General features: G+C 29.0%; 1 protein-coding gene across 2 annotated transcripts in view; it reads left to right on the top strand.

Moving 5' to 3' along the window:
• Positions 1 to 25,403, top strand: part of unc-13-4A (BAI1 associated protein 3) — a 105,447-nt gene that overhangs the window by 35,128 nt on the left and 44,916 nt on the right. For both annotated transcript variants that reach the window (XM_087164041.1, XM_087164040.1), the window contains exons 7-15: positions 322 to 399; positions 1,501 to 1,588; positions 3,239 to 3,445; positions 6,691 to 6,794; positions 7,710 to 7,833; positions 8,358 to 8,482; positions 11,093 to 11,183; positions 12,915 to 12,974; positions 18,474 to 18,577. In XM_087164041.1, coding sequence (XP_087020167.1) covers positions 322 to 399; positions 1,501 to 1,588; positions 3,239 to 3,445; positions 6,691 to 6,794; positions 7,710 to 7,833; positions 8,358 to 8,482; positions 11,093 to 11,183; positions 12,915 to 12,974; positions 18,474 to 18,577 — 981 coding nt within the window. The remainder of the gene's footprint in view (positions 1 to 321; positions 400 to 1,500; positions 1,589 to 3,238; positions 3,446 to 6,690; positions 6,795 to 7,709; positions 7,834 to 8,357; positions 8,483 to 11,092; positions 11,184 to 12,914; positions 12,975 to 18,473; positions 18,578 to 25,403) is intronic.

The raw sequence follows: 25,403 nt of genomic DNA, 5'->3' as shown, positions 1-25,403 counted from the left end.
AATTCAGAAAATACGAAACTCGATTTTTTATTACTGGCATTAAAATATTTGTATTTTAAATGTCATAGATATATTAAAAAATTCTATTATAATAGTTTGCTATTTCTTCATTTACATAATATATGCATTATTAATATTATACAATAAGTTTTTAGAATATTAAATTGACTTTATGCTTCTTTCATTTATTTGCTGAAATTTTATTGAAATTTTATTATAAATATAATCAAATTAATAACAATCAATCAATGTATTAATAATTATTATTTTTATAAAATTCGATACTTTAGAAATTCTTATATTTGTTGTCATATATTCTAGGGATCATGATGATGAATCATCTGTCTTCGACGCCGCTAGAAAATTAAATGAAGTTTCTAGTTTAAAAGGTTTAGGAAGGTGAGTATATTTTTTATTCCAGCGATTTGTTTTTTTTTTTTTTCATATTGCTATTTTGCTATGATAAAATCATTTCGACGTAAATTATTGATGAAATTCAGTTAAATTTCTATTAAAAAATCTTAGTTGATACTAGTTCTACTGAGAAATTTAAGTGCATTCAAAATCGAAAAATTGAATAGTACAATTTTAATAAATTATTGAAAAGATGTCTACTTGGTCTATTTTTTTTAAAATGTAGTTTAAAAGTAAGTTCAACATTATAGCCACACATTCTAGGCAACTATCCATTTATGTCGACTTTTATCGAAAACTGATACAAGTGCAATGAAACATGCCAATCAAAATTAAATTAATCGGAGAAAATTGAAACTTTAACAAAACTCTAAACACCAATGTATTAAAAAAAAGTTTGTCTTCAACCGCCATTCAAAGTATTTTTAACTTACTAAAAAAATGTACCAAATGTTTGTCATCTATTTTAAAAATAACAAATTCTGCCGCCGTTTTATTTCATTAATATTTTAAAAGATTTACGGACTATATTTACTGAGAAACGCATTGGAGAATAAGGATTGGAATATAAATTGGGCATAAATTTAAGTGTTTAATGATGATTAAATTCCTATTTCACAAAATTGTGAGAACATAATACTAAATAATATTTTATTATTTAGAATCAAATTGTTTTAATGGTATATTTTAATTACTTTTTGTTAATTAGTTTTTATAATATCATACACGCACAAATATATACAGGGTTATTCATAATTCCCTCCGGGGTTTCGAAGCGTTATAGTAAAAAAAAAAAGGAGACGAATATGAAAAAAAGAAACATATGAAATTATTTAGAAACTATTCAAGTTTTACTTATATACATTACAGGTGTTCTATGTGTGAACCCTTGGTCACACGGTATACATCAATGCGATAGTCCAGGAATTACCTGGAATTTGGAAACTTTAAGTTTTTAAATGTCTATCAGTCCTTAAAATATTTTGCAAAACCGTAGTAGTTGATAGACCTGTATATAAATATATTTAGTAAACGTCTTATCATTCTTAAAATTAATTTTTAATGTATAAAATTTTATTATTTCAGGTATTTCAAACAAATCGCACAATCTGCTCGCACAAGCACCGGAGAGAATATTGATGACTTTTTAGGCTGTGTCAATATTCGCTGTGAGGTAATATTTATAGTTTAATTTAAATATGTTTATGAACTGTGCATGTAAATTTTGAACTTTTTATGCTTAGAAACAGTATGAGAATGAAATATAAATTAATATAAATGCTTTTTTTCTTCTTCTTTTTTAACACTTTACCCAAGTTGCAAATTTAAATAATTCAAACTAATCCGTAGTATTTCTTTTAATTTATTTATTATTATTTTTTTAATCTATTTTACTTTATTTTTTAAATAATTGCCTTTATCTGTAAAAAAAAAAATCTTTTGTGACGCATTTAAGTATGTTACTAACATCTTTGTTTTTAATTATTCTTTCTGAATGACAGTAATGAGTATAGAACTATATTTAAATAACTAAAATGCTTAAAATTACGTTTTATATTATTATTTTTAATTTTGTACTGTTGTTCTGTTACATTTTAACAAGCTTTTCTTCTAAATTCGCAAAATTTTCTTTACATAATTTTGTTTTTAAAAAAATAATGAGAAAAATTTTAAAAAAGCAACGGAACGTAATTTAATCCTCCCTCCCCCCTTAATCGTTAAATTGTTTACCAAAGGCAGAGTAACAAACAAACAAAAAAAAAATTCTGAATATATATTCAGTTTTTGCTGAGAAAAAATACGTCTAATTCAGCTATTTTTAAATTTGTTTCTGCATTGCTGGGATAGAACAATTGACTTCTCAAATGCAAATAGTGAAACAATTAGTTATTGATATTTTGCTTATTATTCTCGAATAATAATTTTATTTTGTATATTCCTATAAACGCCTTCTGCCACACCATATGTCACACCCGCCCTATAAACGGGTGTGACATATGGTGTGGCAGAAGTTGAACTCTTGACCATAGATGGCGCCACTGAAAAGCAAGAAACGCACACTCTACCTCACACATTACCAGCAACAACCACAAACTGGAACACTTCCCAACGATAGTTTTATGACCCAGTGTATCCTTTAGTGAATTTGACTAGTTACAGGGTGACCAAAAAAAATTCACCCCGCAGAGGAATTGGTGTTGTTTATGAAAAATGGTGGTATACTTCATCGCGTCTTCAACGTGTTTGCTCTGCTGCAAGCGCACTTTCAGAATCTTATGATTGATCTGAGTTAACTGGATCACAAAACATTGGACATAAACTAGCCACCTTACTCTCCTGATTTCAACTTATGTAACTGGTTTCTGTGCGGAAATCTTGATGACAAAGTGTAGTCGAGGAATCCGAAAACTGTTTCTGAGCTAAAGTGCGCTATTCAAAGACAAATAAAGGCTATTAGTGTGGCAACACAGGTGTCTGTAATACGACATTTTACGGTGCGCATGCCTCTCGTCATTGAAGGTGGTGCCAGGGAAATTCATACATTCTTCTTTACATTCCATTCTTCATTCTTTCTCCCTGTACATGTGTATGTTTATTGATTAAGCGCCCTCGTTGCTGTTAATATGAAATAAACTAGAACAATTCTTAAAACTTTAACGGCACTGTATGTCCCTTATTGCATTTGAACAGTGCTATTTACGTATAAATGATAAGTACGTATAAATGATAAGTACATCAATTGCATTGACGTGCTTATCATTTAGCTTAAATTATGATATTAAATTTATTTAGAAAATATTAATTTAATGATTTTTTGTACCAGGATATCCCGTCCTCGGGGCTTGATCGTTGGTTCTGCCTTGAGGGGAGAACTGAGCGATCGAGTGTTCAAGGGCAGATACGACTGAAGATTTCACTGAGTACACGAGAAGACAAAGACAGTGCAGGGGAGGATGACAATTGGAAGGAGGTAGTCGAGCATCAAGAGCTTTTATGGGTGTTCATTCAACATGAGCTAAAACAACATTTTGTAAGTTCTAATTTGTTTTAAAAGGAATATAAGTAGTTCTCATCATAATTCTATCTTTAATCAGCATCCCCTAAGCTTTTCTTCTGCAAGTGATAAACACTTGTCCTACCAAAGCGAAATGGCATAGTGATTGTTAAGTCATTTTAATTACACGAAAGTACAGCGTGCATAAGAGTAAGTCCATCTTTTACTCTTAGCGATCAATCATTACCCAAATAGCTTCATTTAATAGAATTATTAAATGATGAAAGATTACTTAAGAAATTTGACAATAAGTACCAATCACCAACAACAAAATTGTGTATGCACCAAAAATGATAAACAATAACGTTTATTTACAAAGTTGAAATCCACATCGTAGAACTTAAAGATATATTCAGGCAATAAAAATAATATTTGAATATCGTATTGGTATTGACAGTTTTTGTTGACCGATTCACGGAGTTTTTGAATCGTATATTTCTAAGTCATAAATTAGTTGACGTAAACGTTCTCAATAATCAGATCAATTAAATATACTATTGATAAATTAAGCATATATTTACATGCAAATTAAATGTTTCATAAAAAATGAAGCATTTAGAAATAAGAATAATACAAGTAATACAATAATAAGAGCGAAATTAAAATATACATATTCACATCCTTATCGTCGTTGAACTTGAAGATATAATCAGGCAATAAAAATAATATTTGAATATCGTATTGGTATGGAAATTTTGTGTTAACCGATTTACCGATTTACGGAGTTTTCGGATCTTACATTTTTAAGTCATAAATTAAGCGCTCTCAATAATCAGATAAATTATGATAAATTAAGCATATATTTACATGTAAATTAAATTTTTCATAAAAAATGAAGCATTTAGAAATAAGAATAATACAAGTAATACAATAATAAGAGCGAAATTAAAATATACATATTCACATCCTTATCGTCGTAGAACTTAAAGATATAATCAGGCAATAAAAGCAATATTTGAATATCGTATTGGTATGGAAATTTTGTGTTAACCGATTTACCGATTTACGGAGTTTTCGGATCTTACATTTTTAAGTCATGAATTAAGCGCTCTCAATAATCAGATAAATTATGATAAATTAAGCATATATTTACAAGTAAATTAAATTTTTCATAAAAAATGAAGCATTTAGAAATAAGAATAATACAAGTAATACAATAATAAGAGCGAAATTAAAATATACATATTCACATCCTTATCGTCGTAGAACTTAAAGATATAATCAGGCAATAAAAGCAATATTTGAATATCGTATTGGTATGGAAATTTTGTGTTAACCGATTTACCGATTTACGGAGTTTTCGGATCTTACATTTTTAAGTCATGAATTAAGCGCTCTCAATAATCAGATAAATTATGATAAATTAAGCATATATTTACAAGTAAATTAAATTTTTCATAAAAAATGAAGCATTTAGAAATAAGAATAATACAAGTAATACAATAATAAGAGCGAAATTAAAATATACATATTCACATCCTTATCGTCGTAGAACTTAAAGATATAATCAGGCAATAAAAGCAATATTTGAATATCGTATTGGTATGGAAATTTTGTGTTAACCGATTTACCGATTTACGGAGTTTTCGGATCTTACATTTTTAAGTCATGAATTAAGCGCTCTCAATAATCAGATAAATTATGATAAATTAAGCATATATTTACAAGTAAATTAAATTTTTCATAAAAAATGAAGCATTTAGGAATAAGAATAATACAAGTAATACAATAATAAGAGCGAAATTAAAATATACATATTCACATCCTTATCGTCGTAGAACTTAAAGATATATTCAGGCAATAAAAATAATATTTGAATATCGTATTGGTATGGAAATTTTGTGTTAACTGATTGACCGATTCACGGAGTTTTCGGATCTTACATTTTTAAGTCATAAATTAAGCGCTCTCAATAATCAGATAAATTATGATAAATTAAGCATATATTTACATGTAAATTAAATTTTTCATAAAAAATGAAGCATTTAGAAATAAGAATAATACAAGTAATACAATAATAAGAGCGAAATTAAAATATACATATTCACATCCTTATCGTCGTAGAACTTAAAGATATAATCAGGCAATAAAAATAATATTTGAATATCGTATTGGTATGGAAATTTTGTGTTAACCGATTTACCGATTTACGGAGTTTTCGGATCTTACATTTTTAAGTCATGAATTAAGCGCTCTCAATAATCAGATAAATTATGATAAATTAAGCATATATTTACAAGTAAATTAAATTTTTCATAAAAAATGAAGCATTTAGAAATAAGAATAATACAAGTAATACAATAATAAGAGCGAAATTAAAATATACATATTCACATCCTTATCGTCGTAGAACTTAAAGATATGTTCAGGCAATAAAAATAATATTTAAATATCGTATTGGTATGGAAATTTTGTGTTAACTGATTGACCGATTCACGGAGTTTTTGGATCTTATATTTTTAAGTCATAAATTAGTTGACTTGAACGCTCTCCATAATCAGATAAATTAAATATAGTATTGATAAATTTAGTATATATTTACAAGTAAATTAAATGTTTCATAAAAACTGAAGCATTTAAAAATAAGAATAATACAATAGTGAAAATAAAATTAAAATATATATATTTACATAAATTATTCAGATTAAATATTTACGAAAGTGTTTTCTCTATCGTACCATCAAAATAACTTCCACGGGGAGCCTTCCTCAAAAATGAGAAAAAATTTATAGTAAGAATGCTTGATTTCTAGCCTGTTCTTGAGAAGGGAAAGTGATCCATGACATATTAATCGATATACAAAACTAATTTTCTGCTATACGGCAAAATGTTTTAACTCTCCCTAAAACAAGCTTAAAGTGAATTAGATTAACTTAACAGTATTTTGTCATTTTCGGATGTGGGTTCCTGTGACAGCTTTTTTCGTGACGGTTAATCAATAAAAATAATTTAAGAGCAAACTCTTTAAGAGTTTAAAGGATTAAACCAAAAGGAGTAGGGGGTCATACGGAGAGAAATACTTAAACTCTTTCTAATGAATTCTCCTCTATCAACTTTTTTAATGTAAAATGTGTGTGTATTGTGCTACTTATTAAGTAAAATGAGATACGATGCATTTGCTATTTCAATTACAAAGCATCACATTAGTTTATTGAAAATTATTCATTTCCTTATTCAAATATTCTTTTTAAAATATGTAAAATGTTTTGCTTACTTTCAAGGGACCAAGCTATGAGTGGGCCGGTGACTTGCCTCAACCAGCGTTGACTATACTGCATCAACATGCAATCCAGGGAGATATTACAGAGCTTCAGCAGACTTTATGGTAATTAAAAAATATACATTATTTCCCATTTTCTTTTGGAGTTTTAAGAAAGTCTTTATCCGTTTTCACTTTCATTAAAATGTCTGTATACATGGTGTCCACAAAATCTCTTCAAAATATGCTTAAAAACTTTATGGAAGCCATTCTTCAGAGAAAAAAAATCCTTAATTTGCTTCACTCGTTCCTAAATACACAGTTTTTCTAAAGACATTTAAAGCTTAGTTTGGAATTTTTATTCGAAAATTATGGTAAAATGACAGACAGCAGTCTATTCATCTGATTAACAGATAAGTTTGGGCTACAGAATTTTTTTTTTACCTTTATGGTTTTGAAAAAAAGTTAACAACTAGTTTTGTTATAAAACCATGAATACAAAACTATACGATTTTTAACCATTTACTGCTAGTATGGTTTCAAAATAGTGAAAAAGAAATTTGACCTGGACATAAGAGCTAGACTTTTCGTTAGGTAATGTGCATTAAAGAGTGTAAAAACTATCTATCATCTATAAATAGATAACAATTTCTTAGGTCATTTTGTACTGCGTAGCATAGAAACATATGTTATAAAAAAGATGGAGTATTAAAGGTCGCAAAATATTACAAAAAATCGGCTAGCTGTTTCAAAAACGTTGTCTGTTTGGTTATAACAAAGACCAAAAATTCACGAATGATGTATGGAGATAAAAGCAATAATTTGTATTTTGTGCTAAATGTATGGTAGCAAGAACTATAACTTTGAACAACAGAATTTTCGGTAAACCGTTTAAATACCAAGTGCATAGTTTAAATAGCGTATATTTTAATTTTATCAATCAAAGTTTTTTTTTCTTATTAGAAATGTCATTACTATACAGTACGATGATTTTACTCGTATGTTTTTCTCCATGATCTTATGCTTACTCTTTTGTCGTAGTCGTTGGACCATGTACAGTAAGCAACACATGGAAGTGCCTCTGGACTATGCCTTACTGTATCAACTACTGGATGACCTTAGCAAAGCTTGGGGAGAACAGGAGAATCCACTCTCCAGGGATGAGGTATTTGCTTACGTTTAAAATTGTCTTTTATTGAATAGTAATGTAACAGTATACCGTATAAATTTATGATTAACAATTCAAAACAGGGACAAACTCCTCTTTAGCCAAGCAACAAATAGATAGGGTTTTTTTCTTTTTAAAATTTCAGATTATCGTGCTAATAATTTATTTATAAACTTGTTCAACTTAAACAGAGAAGCAGTTCAATTTACCACCATTTTAAGGTTGAAACAAAGTACATGGTGTTATAGTTAGAGGAATCAATATTATAGTTCAACGTTGAACAATTTTTTCTCAGAGTAAAACAGACTAACTTTATCCTACAAGAAGCATGTCTTGCATGAGTCTTTCAATATAATAAATGTAATTGAGTCTTTCAATATGGCTTGACTTAAACGGAAACACAGTTCAATTTAGCACCATTGTAATGAAGTAAAGTACATTATGTTAGGTTCGAGGAACTGATATTATAGTTCAATATTTGCCTCTGAGTGTATTTAACAGTCTTGTTTATATTATTTTAGGAAGCATCTCTCGCTGAGTCTTTCAATATATTTTTGGATTTCTCTCTTAAATTGATGCAGAAGCATCGAGATCTATTTCCTCCTGGAAACACATTAGCACAGCATAAGCTCACACATTTGCTCAAGTAAGAATACTATAAAATTTATTATAATATTAAGATACTATCTAAAAATCTTTTTGAAAAGGGTAAAAAAGCAATCAATAAATCATTTCCGAACAATATTACAAAATCACGCACTAAACTGAAAAAAATATGCTGGCATAATTAAGAAAGCTAAAATTACCAAAATATTTTTAATTTATTATTATACTTTGCCCTTCATGGTAGCTTTATGTTACTAGATGACGCAATCCTTCAAAATATCCCATGAAATCATCCATATCCCATCAAAATAAAAATTATTTTTATTCAGTATCATTTGGAATGAAACTATTGCTCGAGGTTAACTCAATGATAGTAAAAATTTACCCCAAATTGAACTGTTTTCTTCAATTAAGCTTAAAGGAAAGCTTAAATTACTCCAATATTTTTAATTTATTATTATATTTTGTCCTTCATGGTAGATCCATGTTATTAGATGACGCAATCCTCCGAAATATCCCATGAAATCGAATCATCCATATCCCATCAAAATTAAAAATTAACTTTATTCAGTATCATTTGGAATGAAACAATTGCTCGAGGTAAACTCAATGAAAGTAAAAATTTACCACAGTTGAACTGTTTTCTGAAATTAAGCTGCTCTCTTTCAAAGTATTTTCCGTATAGTGATGATTCCGTATAGTTTCCGTATAGTTTATTCCTCTTCTATAGTATCCGCAAAAACCTCTTTCTATAGTATCTTTATTAAAACTGCACAATATTGATGCAATTTTTATACTCTCCAAATATACCAGTGTTATACACTGTATCTATATTAGTATTTTTGGCATCAATTAAGCTGCACCAACTAACATAATACCAGTAGTGCATATTTCCAAAATTAATTGACAATCGTTGGCGTCAAATAGTATGGAGAATTTTTAAATTTCTGCTAACTGAATTTGCTGCATTGCTTCATTAATTTTACTTTATACTACATAGTTAATTTTTTTTGTTTTAATTAGTAACTATTACCAAAATTAACTAAGCATCATTAGCTTAAAAAATGGTATGGCGGTTTTTTAATTTTTTTCCTAAACGAGTTAGAACCATTTTTCTATTAACTTTATTTTAAAATATAGTCTTTTTTGCTTCAGTTAGTGCCTATTATCATAAGTAATTAAGCATCATTTACGTTAATAATAGTTTTTTTTATTTTATTTAATCTCTGGCTGTAACGCAAATGCGGGTTAGTTTCATCAAAAAATCTTCCACCAATGTGAATTTCACCCAATACTAGATCCAGGAGTTCCTTTGTCTTCTGATTTGGATTCCAAATTACAAGGTTACGGAGTTGGGCATTTGTAATCGTAAATTCAAAATTGGGGCGGCTATTCAACGACGGTGTTTGAAATCAAATCAAACAGGAATTGAGGTTTTTCGCAATTCTGGTTTATTAGATTTCCCTCCTTAAACATTCATTTGCGACAACTTGTGTGTATTATTTAAACAACTTTTTACGTCTATTATAAAAGTATATGCTCAGGCTATGATTATGGGCCAGGCGTGATCAGTTTATTTATTATGCGTTTTTAATAATTTATAACAACCAATTAATGATAGAAGCTTGATTTTTTAGTGTTTTATCTAAACTGCAATAATAATAATAATAATAAATACTTAAATTTGTTTAATATTATTTTATACTTTTCTCACAACAACCACATATAAGTAGCTTATTTTCATCAATAAATATTCTATATGGCTCTCCTATGAATTATTCATGTATCGTTTTTTATAGCTAAATTGTCTAAAATATTTATTTTCCGGACAATTTTACGCTTGTTACAATAACTTTATATTTTGAAAATTAGGTGCAGTATTATTGCTTAGAAGTATTCAATTATTTGTGATATATGACTATGTACTTGTATTTTATATTATTTGTGATATTTGATTGTGCTAATAATCGTAATAATAAATTCTAACCTTACTCCGTTATTACCTATACTGTTAAAAATTGTAGTACTATAAAAAATTCATCTATAAATATCACTGTAATCGTCAATTATTCCAACTTACAATCGTTGCTTAAATTTTTATTAATTAATTACAATTACATACAATCGCACACATTCAACTAATTTACATATTCTCCAATATCGGAGAATTTTATGAAATATTCTCTTCAGTGATATTGAACTGAATTTTCATAAAACTTTTTATCATAACTGATGAACTTGATCATTTCGTTCAATGACAAGTTCTATTTAAATTATTTAAACTATTTTTATTATCTAAACTATTTATTATTATTTATAACTATTTATTATTATTTATTATTTATAACTATTTATTATTATTTATTTTTTATAACTATTTATCATTATTTATTATTTATAACTATTTATTATTATTTATTATTTATAACTATTTATTATTATTTAAACTATTAAACTAAACTATTTAAATTATGTATGAGTAGTGGCGGACAATTTTTCTTTTTATTATAATTCACTGTAGTATTAATACATTACATTTGCTACAGTTAGGAAAAATATTTCCTGAAATTGTGATATTCCATAGTAGTTGGTAGTTGTAGGATATGTTATTATTAGGGTAGTTTATTAATTTTCCTCATTTCTTTAATAGATGTCTGTCAACTTTGCACAATTTAAAAGCTTTCCGGTGGTGCTGCCCATTTAGACATGATCTTCACGTGGAAATAATTACTAGCATAAGAGTATGTTTTTTCTTTATGGTTTTAATTATTACTATAAAAGGCTTGGGCTATTGCAGAGATATGCCATGCTTTTTACAATTGTAATATTTTAATATTTTTTGCATAAAATTGTTTAGAAGCATTGTTTTCCGATAAGTACTTCACGCTTCCTTAAGGGAAGAACTTTAATTTTTTTGCTTTTCATTCATTAATCTATTTTTAAAGCAGGGTGTGAATTACTAATTATGGGAAAAAGTCATAACCTTTGGCGTCTAAAAAATTACTTATCACGTTGAGCACCGCGTCAGCCATCGGTGGCTGACTCTGGACTTTCCATTTAGGCCGCGTCAACCACCGATGGCTGACACTGAAATTACATTTAGACTGCGTCATTCACCGGTGGCTGGCACTGAAATTACATTTAGGCTGCGTCAACCACCGGTGGCCAGCACTGAAATTACATTGAGGCTGCGTCTGCCACCGCTTGCTGACACTGACCTTTCACATAGACCGCGAAAAACAGCTGGCTGACAGCGTGTAACATGATATAGAACTATAAAATTGACACTCTTTTATGGAATTGCAGAAAATTTATTCAAAATTTACTTAATTATTGTGAATCTTGTTTTAATAAATTCACTTTTGCAGTTTTTTATCCACCAATAATTTTAAACAATTCGGTCTTATATAATTCACCACTTTCTTCTCATAAATGTCATGCTAAACCTTTTAAAGCTAGCAAAATCTTTCTAATAATTGCAATTTTAGTTTATAGTCAATTACAGTTTGGCTAGATGGGCAAGCCATGTAAAATTAGGGTGGCGTTTAACGTGTTAAGCAAACTAAAATATGGCGCATAGATATTGTATAGTTTTTTTACTTAACATCTAATATATGTATAAGCCAGAGATGCCAACTTGCTCCGGACAGCAAATATATATTTCAAATTGGTAGTTTATCAATTGTGATTCTTGGTTTAATAAATTCAATTTAGTAGATTTTTATCCACCACTATTTTTAAATAATTCGTAGCTTCAGATAATTCACCACTGCATGGTACCTAAGTCATGCTATACCTTTTAAAAAGCAAGTAAAAATAGTCAAATATTTGCAAAATTTACTTAGTAGTTATTTACCGTTTTTTAAATTATTTTGGCGTGTCCGGAGCAGTTGCCATCTCTGATAAGGTATAAACTGCAAAAAAATTCTTTTCAAAAAAAAAATTTTCTTCTATGAGTTTTCTGAAATTCTATTTTAGCTTTCTCAGCTTAAGTAATAGAAAGAAAATTGCTGTTGGCCACATTTCTCGAAATCTATCGTGAAACGCTTTGTTTTTTTAATTGAACAGCTGTATTTCGGCTATACAGCTTAATGAACTGATAATCGCTGGAAATTGCAGCATAAAGAACGTAAGAGAGCGACCATAAACATAGTGGTCTGATGAAGATGTTTACCTACTACTATCTAAATGAAATTACATAGCTACATTTTTTTCCAGTGACCTCGATCTGTAAAACTATTGTTAAGCAATGATCTAGAAAAATTTCTTTTTTATAAATTTTTATTTTTTAAGAACTATTCTATCTATTTTTTCTAATTTCGTTTTGCTACCACCCTGAATAACTTTTGATAATTCTTAATCGTTCGATATAACCATTTGCATTAATATTATTCTTCTAAAGGTCTTTTTCAGTTTTGAGTGTTTCTTTTAAGTGTTTATCAGTTATAATTAAAGTGCTGTAACTATTCCAGAAAGGAACTCTTGATTGGTTTAATGTTCAAGTTGCAAATGCGGAAGCTTTACAGAGAAAAGTAAGTGTTATTTGTCAAATTTTCCTGTACTGAAAATAGAGTAAATAAATGTAAAAACATATTTATCCATTGATAGTCGAGTTTTATACTAAAACGGTGTTTTCTTTTATTTATTTTTTCTTTCTTTTGTCCATATTTACAAAATATCTATTCCAATTTCCTATTTACAATTTCGATTAAAAATACATTACGGTGGGAAAAAAATTCTGAGAAAAATAGATTTATTTGTTGAAAAAGTTTTTTCTTCTGGATTTAAATGTGCTAAATTTGAACGCATTGTAGCACGTATAATCAATATAAATTGCTCTGAATAAAATCTCTGAATATGCGAATATTTTATAACAATATATAAAGAATACTTTGATTTTTCTGATTACCCACAATTTTATCTTGAAATTGGAGGGATATGTTCTTTTCGCACCGAAACATGTTTTGTTTCACTTAAGTTTTCAAATACAAAATTCAACTGTAATTAAACCGTAAACTGAGCTTAGTTCACATATTATAAACATTAAAACTGTATCGCAAAAGTAATAATTTTAAAACGCACTTTAATTTTTAATGACCATGCGCATTTCTTTTTTGCTATTTCTCTTTATTTTAAAATTCATTTCATATTTTATTTTATTTTTCTTTAAAAAAAACTGAAACGAGCATTGTAATCCGGTTTTTCGAATCCCCAACGTTGCATTTTTTTCAAAAAATTGAAGACTGGTAATTTAATTAGTAAAATTTATTTCGTATAATTTACTTAAATTAATAATAATAATGAAAATAAAACGAAGCATCTTACTCTAAACTATGTGTGACTTTAGTTTTGGACGCTGGTTGATGGTCAGCGTGGGGAAACACTTGATGGAGCTTTCAATATTGTAGTTATATATGTAATTAATATTATTACAAATAAGGTAATTATAACATTTTTTTTAACTGAAACGGTAGGAGACATTAGAAATTACTTTAAATTAATCTAACTCAAAGTAATTAATGCGAAATGTTCGGAGCTGTCAACTACTACGGTTTTTGGAAAATATTTTATACAATGAAAGACAATTAAAACCTAAATTCAGAATTTTTGGAAATTTTGCCAACATTAAATAAAATGTATACATTAAATTGATGTACACTTCAACACTGTATATCACTTTTTTGTACTTTATATAAAATTTTCAAACCAAAGATTAATGCATTTAAGCACAAACTACCACAAGCTCATTCTCATATGTGTTGGTTATCTTAGCATCAGCCCCGCTAGGGGCTCCAACTAATTCATCTGAGTGGAAATAAATAATAAATCGCCGAAGCGCAACTGAAAGGTGAAAGTTGGGGTTCAGTATCTTTTACTGAGAGAAAATTAAAATGAAGTAGTGAGATTGAACAAACAAGTTTGAGAGAGAGAAGAGGTTTTGTGGCAGACTGCCTCGCCTCCCTTCGAGGTATTACCCCCGAGCTTCTCAGGTGCACAGTAGCCACATAGCCCCAGGGAAAAGGAGAAATACATAATAAATGCGCAAAATTATTTACAAGTATTTACAGCTATTTACAAAATTTACGGGACAAAACTCCGTCGGATAGGAAAAAGGTGGTTGCCGGGCCATATTTTATGTTGTCTTTGATAAGCTCAAAATCAAAATTTTTAAAGTAATTGCACGTATGACAAGAGAGTGCATGTCTGAAGAAACTTGCACATAGTTCAGCTATGTGCTCATCTATTTTGTTGATTTTTAACTCTCGTCTTAGATCTTTCATTCTCATGGATCTGGGGGCTCCTGTGATAGATCTGAGGAATTTATTTTGAGTAATCTCCAGTTTCTTTTTTTGACTAACAGTGGTTGTGCTCCATGCAGGGGCTGCGTAGCTGATGATCGGTCGAATACATTGGAGGTATAGGGTTCGTTTTGTTTTGAGTGATAGTTTTGAATTATAGTTTAATATTGGTTTCAGAGATCTATAGGCTCCTTGCGCTTTGCTAAGAATATTTTCAATATGGGTATTCCAGTTTAAAGAACTAGTAAGAGTGACGCCTTACCACAAGCTTAACATCAAGCATTCAGATATATGTTTGATTTAATCATTTATAGTGATAGTTAAAATCGTTTTAATTAATTTAATGAAATTTACAAATTTAAAAAGAGAAACGCTTAAGTATTGCTATCACTTCAAATTTAAAAATAAAATCTGTCCGAAAGTCCGGAAGAATAGTTAGCTGTGGATGTAACTCAAGCAAGATGTAAAAATGTTTTTCTTTTTGGTTTACATTTTACTACCAATACCATACCTGCCAACTTTTAATCCCTTCCATTATTATTTTTCCCAGTGGTATTAAAATGGTATTAAAACTTCAATTTTAAGCATCCAAATACGTTGTATTTGAGAAAACTTAAGTTGACAACCATGACAGTAATGCATATTAACATATGTGCTTAATTTTTGTAAGAATAGTAGGGATCAATATCATTTAAAAATTAGGATTATAAAAGAAAAAATAGTATATAATTACTACCACTTTAAATACGAAAATAAAATCTTCCGGAAAATCCGGAAGAGTTGGCAGGTATGCAATACAGTAAATCATTTTTGAAATAGGCAAAAGTTGGCAGGTATGCTAATACTTTGCACATTCACAGCAGCGCTTTAATAAAATCTGCAAAACCAAAGTTTAATTTTTTACCATGTTTTTTTTAAAATTCACTCGAGTAAATCAATAAGTTTCCCCACTTCTGTGTTACATAGGGAGTGGTAGAAGAAAAGTGATAATACATTTCAGTTTGTGATCACATGTTTTTTGTCTTAAGTTTATTTTTCAAAAGAGCAGACAAGTACATATCTATGAATATAAACCTATACAATTTTTATAAGCTCGTGCATTCAGGCAAAAAATAAACTAATCTGAAAAAAACAACTTCGAAACCATTTTTTGAAAATGCACATTTCGAGAAAAATCTGTAGCTTTCCGAGCAAAATTTGCTTCAGATTTGAAATCCACAAACCCGGAATAGTTATGATCTTGCATAATTGCAATGAAATATTTATAATAAAAGCTTAGGGTAGGGTTATGTATATTACTTAATCCTCTCCGTTTTAGATTCATCATTAAATATTAGTAATTAACTATTTAAATTTTTTCTTAATTTTAAAAAGAAAATCAAAACTATTTTAAAATTTATATTAGCAATGCTATGATTCAGACAATGAAGTTAAAATAGCACGCGTTTTCATTCATAGTAGCAGCATATTTTTGACTAGTAAAATTTAGGAAATTACGTGTTTTATTACTGCAGTTAACTGATCGTGTCAAACTTACCGTGAAAGCTTAAAATTAACTATAAAAACTCTTTTCCTTCTACCTTAATTTTACTATCACTATACCTAACTTTTTCAATGATTGCTTCCCCTGTAACTCTCAGTCCATAAAATACTGCTAACGAAGAACCTTTTCCTTACACATACTTAAACGAGGATCAAGAGGATTCCTGTACTTCAAATACTGGGAAAATGTCATAAACTTTAATTGCTACCACGACTGCACTAGCCATTAACAAACTTGCTTTTACACCTGAAGCCATTAAATGCGTCCGTAAAACCACATGGTTCATTTTGTTCATTCAGTTTAAACTGATCTCTTCAATGAGGAAGGGATGCATTGGCAGATTTCATAAGAAATGATCCTGTTCTTTCGCTTTATAACATGAATGGGAATAAATTATGTATTTTGGGATACATTTTAAATTTATCTTGTCTATAGATATGATGATTTGCAAATAATTTGATTAAGTATAACAATTTACATTATAATGTATTTAATGAAATTTTAAAACAATTTAAATTGTTTAGCTCTTAACCCTTTCGCGCCGACTGTCACAAATACGTGACAGCATAAAACCGTATCAATCAGGGTAAAAAGATAAAGCTGGTAATCAAAGTAATTCTTTAGCAGTTTATTTAAGGGCGGAGTTATAATTGTTTGATTTATTTAAGTCACCATTACTTTGTTCAAAATAAAACTATTTAGTTACACTTTGAATTAACATTGGTTATATATATGATTAAACTAACAATAATTAAAGTAAAAGCAAAGTAAGTCTGTCCAATTAGCAACGACTACATTTAAGTTACCGTTTTTCATTTAATTACAACTTGATTCTGATTTTGTACGAATGCTTTTCTGAATCACTCAAGGGGTTAAGGGTGTTTTTACTCCATGTTAACATACCAACATGTCAGCAATTTTACTTTCTATTAAGTAGCAATTTATATATATTTTTTGTTCATTTTATTCATTAACGTGTATTTCATTGCACGTAGTTGCTAACATTGACACTTTATGGATAAAAGTATTCTAAAAACTATAACTTTGATTTTTTTTCAAATAAATAAATTCTTACGGACTTAAAATTTTATATTTAGTGACAACCTTCATTAGAATACATTTTAATAAATGCATGGAAACAGAAAATTCATGAACATTAATTAGTTATTCGTTAAGAATAAAATTCTTCTTCGGGTCTGAAAGGATCCCAAACTAGAAAATTCGAAAAGCGAAGTGTAAATAAATAATAAATATTTATGGATTTATGAATAATATATCTTAAAAGTGTCTTAAGAAAACGAGGACAACAAACTGGGATTTAAAGAAGCCACTTGGAAAATTTCAATATTTATTATAGTTTAAACACTTTCCCTGTTTATTATATTTTTGTACTTTTGTAAGACTCTATAAGACACTGATCCTGTAATCGTGGACGATCGGGGTTTCAAATCTCAGTGGCGGATTGGAGTCGCCACTGAGATTTAAAACCTCGGTGAATCCCACCGAATTTAAATCGATGGATATCAGGTTTTTGGGGAAGCTTGTGAGAAATGCTGACCACATTGCTGCTATCATGCCATTGATTACAAAATTATAGGAATTTGACCAGTGACCCGCAATGCGCTGTTGTAGTAAACAGGGTTCTCGCGAGCCTTGTAAATTTTAAAAAGTGGTAAAGAAAATTAATCGAATGTTGATCATTTAATTTCTGTGTAACCACCACTAAAAATTGCTTTCCAAAGAAAGTATATATGCATAAAACGTCCTGCTTCTAAACCACAAGGGCCGTAAGGCCTCAGACTCCCAGTTCCACTAAAATGAGAGAACGAAGCTTCTAAACCCTTTAACGACAAAGCGGCATATAAAAATAAGAAATATATTTTAACCTTAATTTATAGCCACTACTAAAATTTTTCGAAGACCTCGGGAACCCTGGGTTAAGCTATACTTTAGAAGACACTATCGTTTAATATAAATCTATCTGTTTGCTTAACTATAGGTGTATTTCGCACGCTTCGCCAGTTTAAATGAACCTGCCTTCATGTTCATATTTTTTATATAAAATTCATTGTGAATATAGTTCTTGAGTGTATAGTGAAACATTATTTAATAATTTTATTTACTAATTACAACATTAAATTTTGTCGAATTATTTTTTTTTTTTAATTTGTCTTTTTGTTTTTTTCTAGGAATCTACTTCCAAATGGCCACTGAAGCGCTTGATAGACCTAATAAATGTGCTTAATACAGACGTCTACAAAGGCTACGTCTATTACAATGAAGAATTTGAAAGGTAGTTATATCAGTTGTAAGTTTCATTCTAATTTTAACAGAAGTAGTGAAAGAAAACATAGAGAAAAGATATTTTCCCGTTGTAATGTTTAATATTTTTTCTTTCTTATTACAATCTCTGATGACTTGATTTCAACATTCTCAGACAGTTTTATTGGAAAGAGATTAAAATACAACATAAACATAACAAGTGAGCATAATTCAATTTCTCATTTGTAGTAGCACACTTAGAAAAACTCGTATTGCACATAATTCAATTAAATGTATAACGCTAACGGAAATAAAATCGTTCAAAGGTACTAGATAAAAAGATTTCAAATTGATTTTGTTTTTTTTTTTTTTTTTGTTTTCTGATAACAAAACCATCTTGGATGAAACCATTTGATTAACGCATACTTTGTTGTAGCTCTAAAACGGGGCAAACAAATTAACTAACTGAATGCTACTAGTTAAAAAGATTTCATATTAATTTAATTTTTCAACCATCGCTGATGACTAAACTTTGATGGATCAATTTAATCAACGCATACTTTGTTGTAGCAATTAAAATGTTAAATGTGGGAACCATTCGTGCATCGCACGCTTTGTTGAAGCACTAAAAAATATCAATCAAATTAACAAACTGAATGGTACTAGTGAAAAGGATTTCACATTGATTTGATTTTTTTTACTATCGCTGATGACTAAACCATCTTTGATGGATCAATTTAATCAGAGCGTACTTTGTTGTAGCAATTAAAATGTTAAATGTGGGAACCATTCGTGCATCGCACGCTTTGTTGAAGCACTAAAAAATATCAATCAAATTAACAAACTGAATGGTACTAGTGAAAAGGATTTCACATTGATTTGATTTTTTTTACTATCGCTGATGACTAAACCATCTTTGATGGATCAATTTAATCAACGCATACTTTGTTGTAGCAATTAAAATGTTAAATGTGGGAACCATTCGTGCAACGCACGCTTTGTTGAAGCACTAAAAAATATCAATCAAATTAACAAACTGAATGGTACTAGTGAAAAGGATTTCACATTGATTTGATTTTTTTTACTATCGCTGATGACTAAACCATCTTTGATGGATCAATTTAATCAACGCATACTTTGTTGTAGCAATTAAAATGTTAAATGTGGGAACCATTCGTGCAACGCACGCTTTGTTGAAGCACTAAAAAATATCAATCAAATTAACAAACTGAATGGTACTAGTGAAAAGGATTTCACATTGATTTGATTTTTTTTACTATCGCTGATGACTAAACCATCTTTGATGGATCAATTTAATCAACGCATACTTTGTTGTAGCAATTAAAATGTTAAATGTGGGAACCATTCGTGCATCGCACGCTTTGTTGAAGCACTAAAAAATATCAATCAAATTAACAAACTGAATGGTACTAGTGAAAAGGATTTCACATTGATTTGATTTTTTTTACTATCGCTGATGACCGAAACCATCTTTGATGGATCAATTTAATCAACGCATACTTTGTTGTAGCAATTAAAATGTTAAATGTGGGAACCATTCGTGCAACGCACGCTTTGTTGAAGCACTAAAAAATATCAATCAAATTAACAAACTGAATGGTACTAGTGAAAAAGATTTCACATTGATTTGATTTTTTTTACTATCGCTGATGACTAAACCATCTTTGATGGATCAATTTAATCAACGCATACTTTGTTGTAGCAATTAAAATGTTAAATGTGGGAACCATTCGTGCAACGCACGCTTTGTTGAAGCACTAAAAAATATCAATCAAATTAACAAACTGAATGGTACTAGTGAAAAGGATTTCACATTGATTTGATTTTTTTTACTATCGCTGATGACTAAACCATCTTTGATGGATCAATTTAATCAACGCATACTTTGTTGTAGCAATTAAAATGTTAAATGTGGGAACCATTCGTGCATCGCACGCTTTGTTGAAGCAGTAAAAAATATCAATCAAATTAACAAACTGAATGGTACTAGTGAAAAGGATTTCACATTGATTTGATTTTTTTTTACTATCGCTGATGACTAAACCATCTTTGATGGATCAATTTAATCAGAGCGTACTTTGTTGTAGCACTTATAAATGTCAATCAAATTAACAAACTCAATGGTACTAGTTATCAAAATTTATCATTGATTTGATTTTTTTAACCATCTCTGATGATCAAACCATCTTTGAGGGAACCATTAAATCAACGCATACCTTGTTGTAGCCCTAAAAAGTGCCAATCCAATTAATAAACTCAATGGTACTAGTTAAAAAGATTTCACATTCATTTCATTTTTTTTACTGTCCCTGATGACCAAACCATCTTTGATGGAATAACCTCCAAAGGATATTAAGTAGTAGCACTTATAACGCCTACTTATCTAACAAACTAAAAGGTACTAGTTTAAAAAAAATTCACATTCTTTTTTTCGTGGTGTGAAGAAAGAATATGATTTTTAAAAGAATAATTTATCTATTAGGCATTTGAAACTTCATTATACATTTCGCGATGAACATTCGACCCATTTAATAGATTCGAAGCTACATAGTAAGTAAAAAGAAATTGTTAACTTGCACAGAAAGTCTTAAAGAACAATTGTAAAAGCTGATTTTTATAACTTTAAGGTATAAAAGTACTAAGTTGAATAAAACATCTATCTTGCAAAAATTGATTCTCAGTTATTTGTTCACTTTTTTACACAAAGGGCCTTTTAGTAAATATTCATGAATTATTTCAATCCTATAATTTGTAAATATTAGTATCATATTAGTTTGTATTATATAAATTGCAAAATTGTGACATTTTAAATTTTTGTATACTTTGAATTGTGACATTTTTGTATACTGTATATTTTCGAATACTGATATAATTTTATTTGAGGGAATTAAAAGCGTAAAGATTCCAAACACCAAATGATATCACATTCTATTGGAAAATGAGGGATTCTGAAATAAATTATTGGGGTCTAGTTTTGTTGTAATCGTTTTATTGATTGAAATATAACACCTAAAACTTACACGAATTTATCATAGTCGTTTCATGCGTTATATTAATTTATTTTTATTTTTTTCATATGGAAATTTTAAGTGTCACTTGTTTAAAAAAAACTAAATAAAATACAATTGGAGAGTAACATATTACCACAACTTACTTAAAAATAAAACTATTTAAGCAATAACCTAAAAATTATGTTTTACTACTTTGCTTTCTTAATGATATTTACCTCGCCTTGCATGAGGCAAATTTGAAATCCCTAAAATTGCAAAAAGAAATGGGGTTAATTGTAATTTTTATAACCAGTGCACCGGAATAAAACGGACCACTTGTAATAACTTCTCAGCTAATGATCGGATCTTCACATTCTTGGACTCAATTTTAACCCTCTCGCGCCGACTGTCTGTTGTAATTAATAAGTGCAGGTGATATCTTGAGTTACGAAAGCAGACACAAAAACTCACTTTCTCTGAGTGAACGTACCTTTTTTTAAACGGATTCGGGTTTCTGACCTCCAAAATATAATGGGTAGCCGCAATCTGGGAAATATGGCTCCCATAGTTTGAACTCCGTAATGTTAATTTTGTTTTTTGCCAATTTCTCGATATTTCGAGAACATTTTAAGCGAATTGAAATATTTTAGCACAGAACTATAAAATTCGTTTGTCCAAAGAAAATAAATTTAAGTAAATATTTATTATTTTTTACTATTTTATTTAATAATAGTCGAAAAAATTTTGAATTGTAAGGCATAAAATTTTTAATAAAATAAAATGTCTTTATTCAATACATTAAAACTAAGCGTAACACCACACTTAATGGTAAGTCAGATCAAAATTATTATTTTCTTAAGCAAGTACAACATCTATCACCTTACATTCAAAAAACATATTTACAATACTTTTAGATGACAAAATTAGGCAAATTGATTTTATTCAATGTATACTGAGCATGCTGATAACCTATCTATTCCGAGGAAAAATATATATTGCAATCAATATATATTGTAATCAAATATGAATTGCAATTAAATATATATTGACTTCTTCACTGAATTAATGCGTACCAAGGCATATCTTTTACAATTGCTCCATGTTATTCATTTTTTTATATTTTTTTTTACTTGATCATACTATATTTGCCGCAGTATATTTTAAATAAAACACCATTCATATATTTTGAAAATTTAAAAGAAAAAAGCAAAACAAAATACCATCTTGTGTCTTTACCATTTCGTCATATTGTACGAGTAGTGCAGTATGTATTTATACTAGTAGTATTATTTATATGAAAAATTAAGGAGCTTTAAGATAAAAGAGCTTTTAATTTTAAAAACTGAAATCTATAGAGTTTTACCTTTATTTTTAACTTGTCAACTACTCTTTCACTGTAGATACAGCATAACTACTTGAGTGGAAGCAAATATTTTAACGTTGAATTTACTGAAACACACCACTTTGCACGCTTAATATAGTGAACAATAAAAAGAATATAAATTCAAATTACAAGTTTACCTTGTGTATGCGTATGTAAGAAGGACAAAAGTGGCAAGTATAATTCTTTAGCAAATGAAGCTATTTCTATTGAGTTGCAATTAACATTTTATAGCATGTGAAATCTGTACAATGTCCTTTTGACAAACATTGTTTGGATTGGTTAGACAGTTTTAGTAAATCCACCTCTTTCTACTCGTTGTTTTATCACCTGCAAATATAATTTCAGGACAATGTGGTATGCAGCGTTTTTAATAGTTTATCATGTGTAGTTCATTTAAACAGTGTTTTTGCCGTGTAATGATAAAAACTCATTAATATTCTTGAAGTTTTTTTTTAGCATTAAAATATCTTTAGAAGAGAGACGACTTTAACACGTTCACGCCGGGGTGACCCACCGGTGGGTCACGCTAATAGATTGTCTCATTTTGGCACCGCACCGGAGTAAAAACTGGTAACAATAAATTTCATTTTTTAGTTTTTTTTCGGGAATAATAAAAATCCATAACTACCAATTGTTTTTAACGGATGCAATTTTTATATTGAATTGCTTCTTCGCCGTGATAAATTTCCTTACAGTGAATTGTTATTGCTGAGAATAGATTAACTCCCCCCGAATATTATCTAATATTGAAATAGTTTTAGTACCAGTATTTTCACTTTTCCCGGCGTGAACGTGTTAAATGGAGGCCGTATTTGAACAGTAGTCTAACTTCACGTGTTGCTACAAATGGAGTTAGTCTGGCTTTCATATACATTGGCTTTCATTTTTGAAACAGAGAACTTCAAAAATCGCGCCAAAAAATATACCATATTAGTTAGAATTAAAGCTTTTGTACCTCAAAACAAATAAAAATGGAGTTCTATCACTTAAAAACCAGGCTCTCAAATATGGTCCGTACATTCTATACTATAATTTTTACTTTGACCTCAGCAGGGGTCTGCTTAGAAGAAATTTGAGTCCGAAAACGAACCCTTCGCAAAATATCTTTTCATAAAAACGAACCCTTCACAAAATAATTTTTCTTTTCCCTTCACAAATTTGTTTATCTTCATTATTGTTTTGTTAATCAAATAAACCCTTCCCGGGGGGGGGGGAGAGAAAGACAGATGTAAAACGAACTTTGTCTTCGGCCGACGCTTCTTCCTTTATTCGTCCGAAATGAATATTCTGCCTTCAGCAGTATAGGCTAAATACCAAATATTTGTATGTTGCATCTCTAATTTAGTAGCAGCAATTGCTGTTTATCTTTTAAAATTTATTAATTTTTTTATCATAATTTTACAGTGTTGAGCATAATCTTGTATCTTTTTACAATTTAAAAACTCATTGAAAAAGTTTTTTGCAATAACAGGACCCTATTTGCACAAATTCACAAAAGCAGGACCCAGGTTGAAAGAATGTAACTTAACGTTTATTTTATATTCACAAATTACGAGTAATTTTTTCCCAATTTTACAAAAACGGACCTTTTACAAAATGTCCGGATAGACCCCTGCTAAGGCTGTACAAAACGTTTTGTAAACCATATTTGTCAAATTAATTATTTCATAAAAACAATTCTATATAAAAGCATAAATAATTATATAACAACATAACAGCAACATACAACAACAACAACATAATAAACATATTATAGCGATGTTGAAATACGTATCATTAAGCTGATTTAAATAAGTTTATTAGCAAATAGAAAAATGGAAAATTTATTAACAAATAGAAAATTTATTAACATGTACAGATCTGAATTTTTATTTTAATTTGACAAATTTGCTCGAAGAATGTTTTGACCTACAATAATATTCACAGTAGTTAATGTTGTTCTACGATTGAGAAAGCTTTTCCTTTTTCACGTTAACGCATATCCAGGTGAAAAAAATTCGTCATTTCACATATTATCAGCAGCAGCTAAATAACAATGATTCGTAACCTAAATATAGCAGTAAATTATTAATTTCTAAAAAAATTACTGAGCAAAATACGAGGTTTTACGTTATGCATTGAATTTACTCACGAAGTTAACATTTTTTATGCATAAGTTCGTGTCATTTAGAATATTATATAAATATTATAAATGAAATACGTTATGCAACGATGCATAGCTAAAACCTCTATTTGTTTTGTATTCTGGATTGAAATAATAACATACAATGAATTAATAGGTTTTAAATTTTCTCAAAATTGTCCTTATCTAAGTACATTTAATTATTTAGAATGATTAGTCAAAATATGTTTAGATGTGTAATTACAGTTTTTGGAGAAAGATTACAAAAAGTAAAATATGATAAATGCTTTTTTTTCTAATTTAACCTGAACTTATTTTTTCATAAATGCTTTTATCTATC

Source organism: Parasteatoda tepidariorum, chromosome 5 (assembly GCF_982258835.1).
Source record: "Parasteatoda tepidariorum strain Cologne lab strain chromosome 5, Ptep-v5.0, whole genome shotgun sequence".
NCBI classification, from domain to species: Eukaryota; Metazoa; Arthropoda; class Arachnida; order Araneae; family Theridiidae; genus Parasteatoda; species Parasteatoda tepidariorum.
This window is presented reverse-complemented; position numbering and strand designations above follow the sequence as displayed.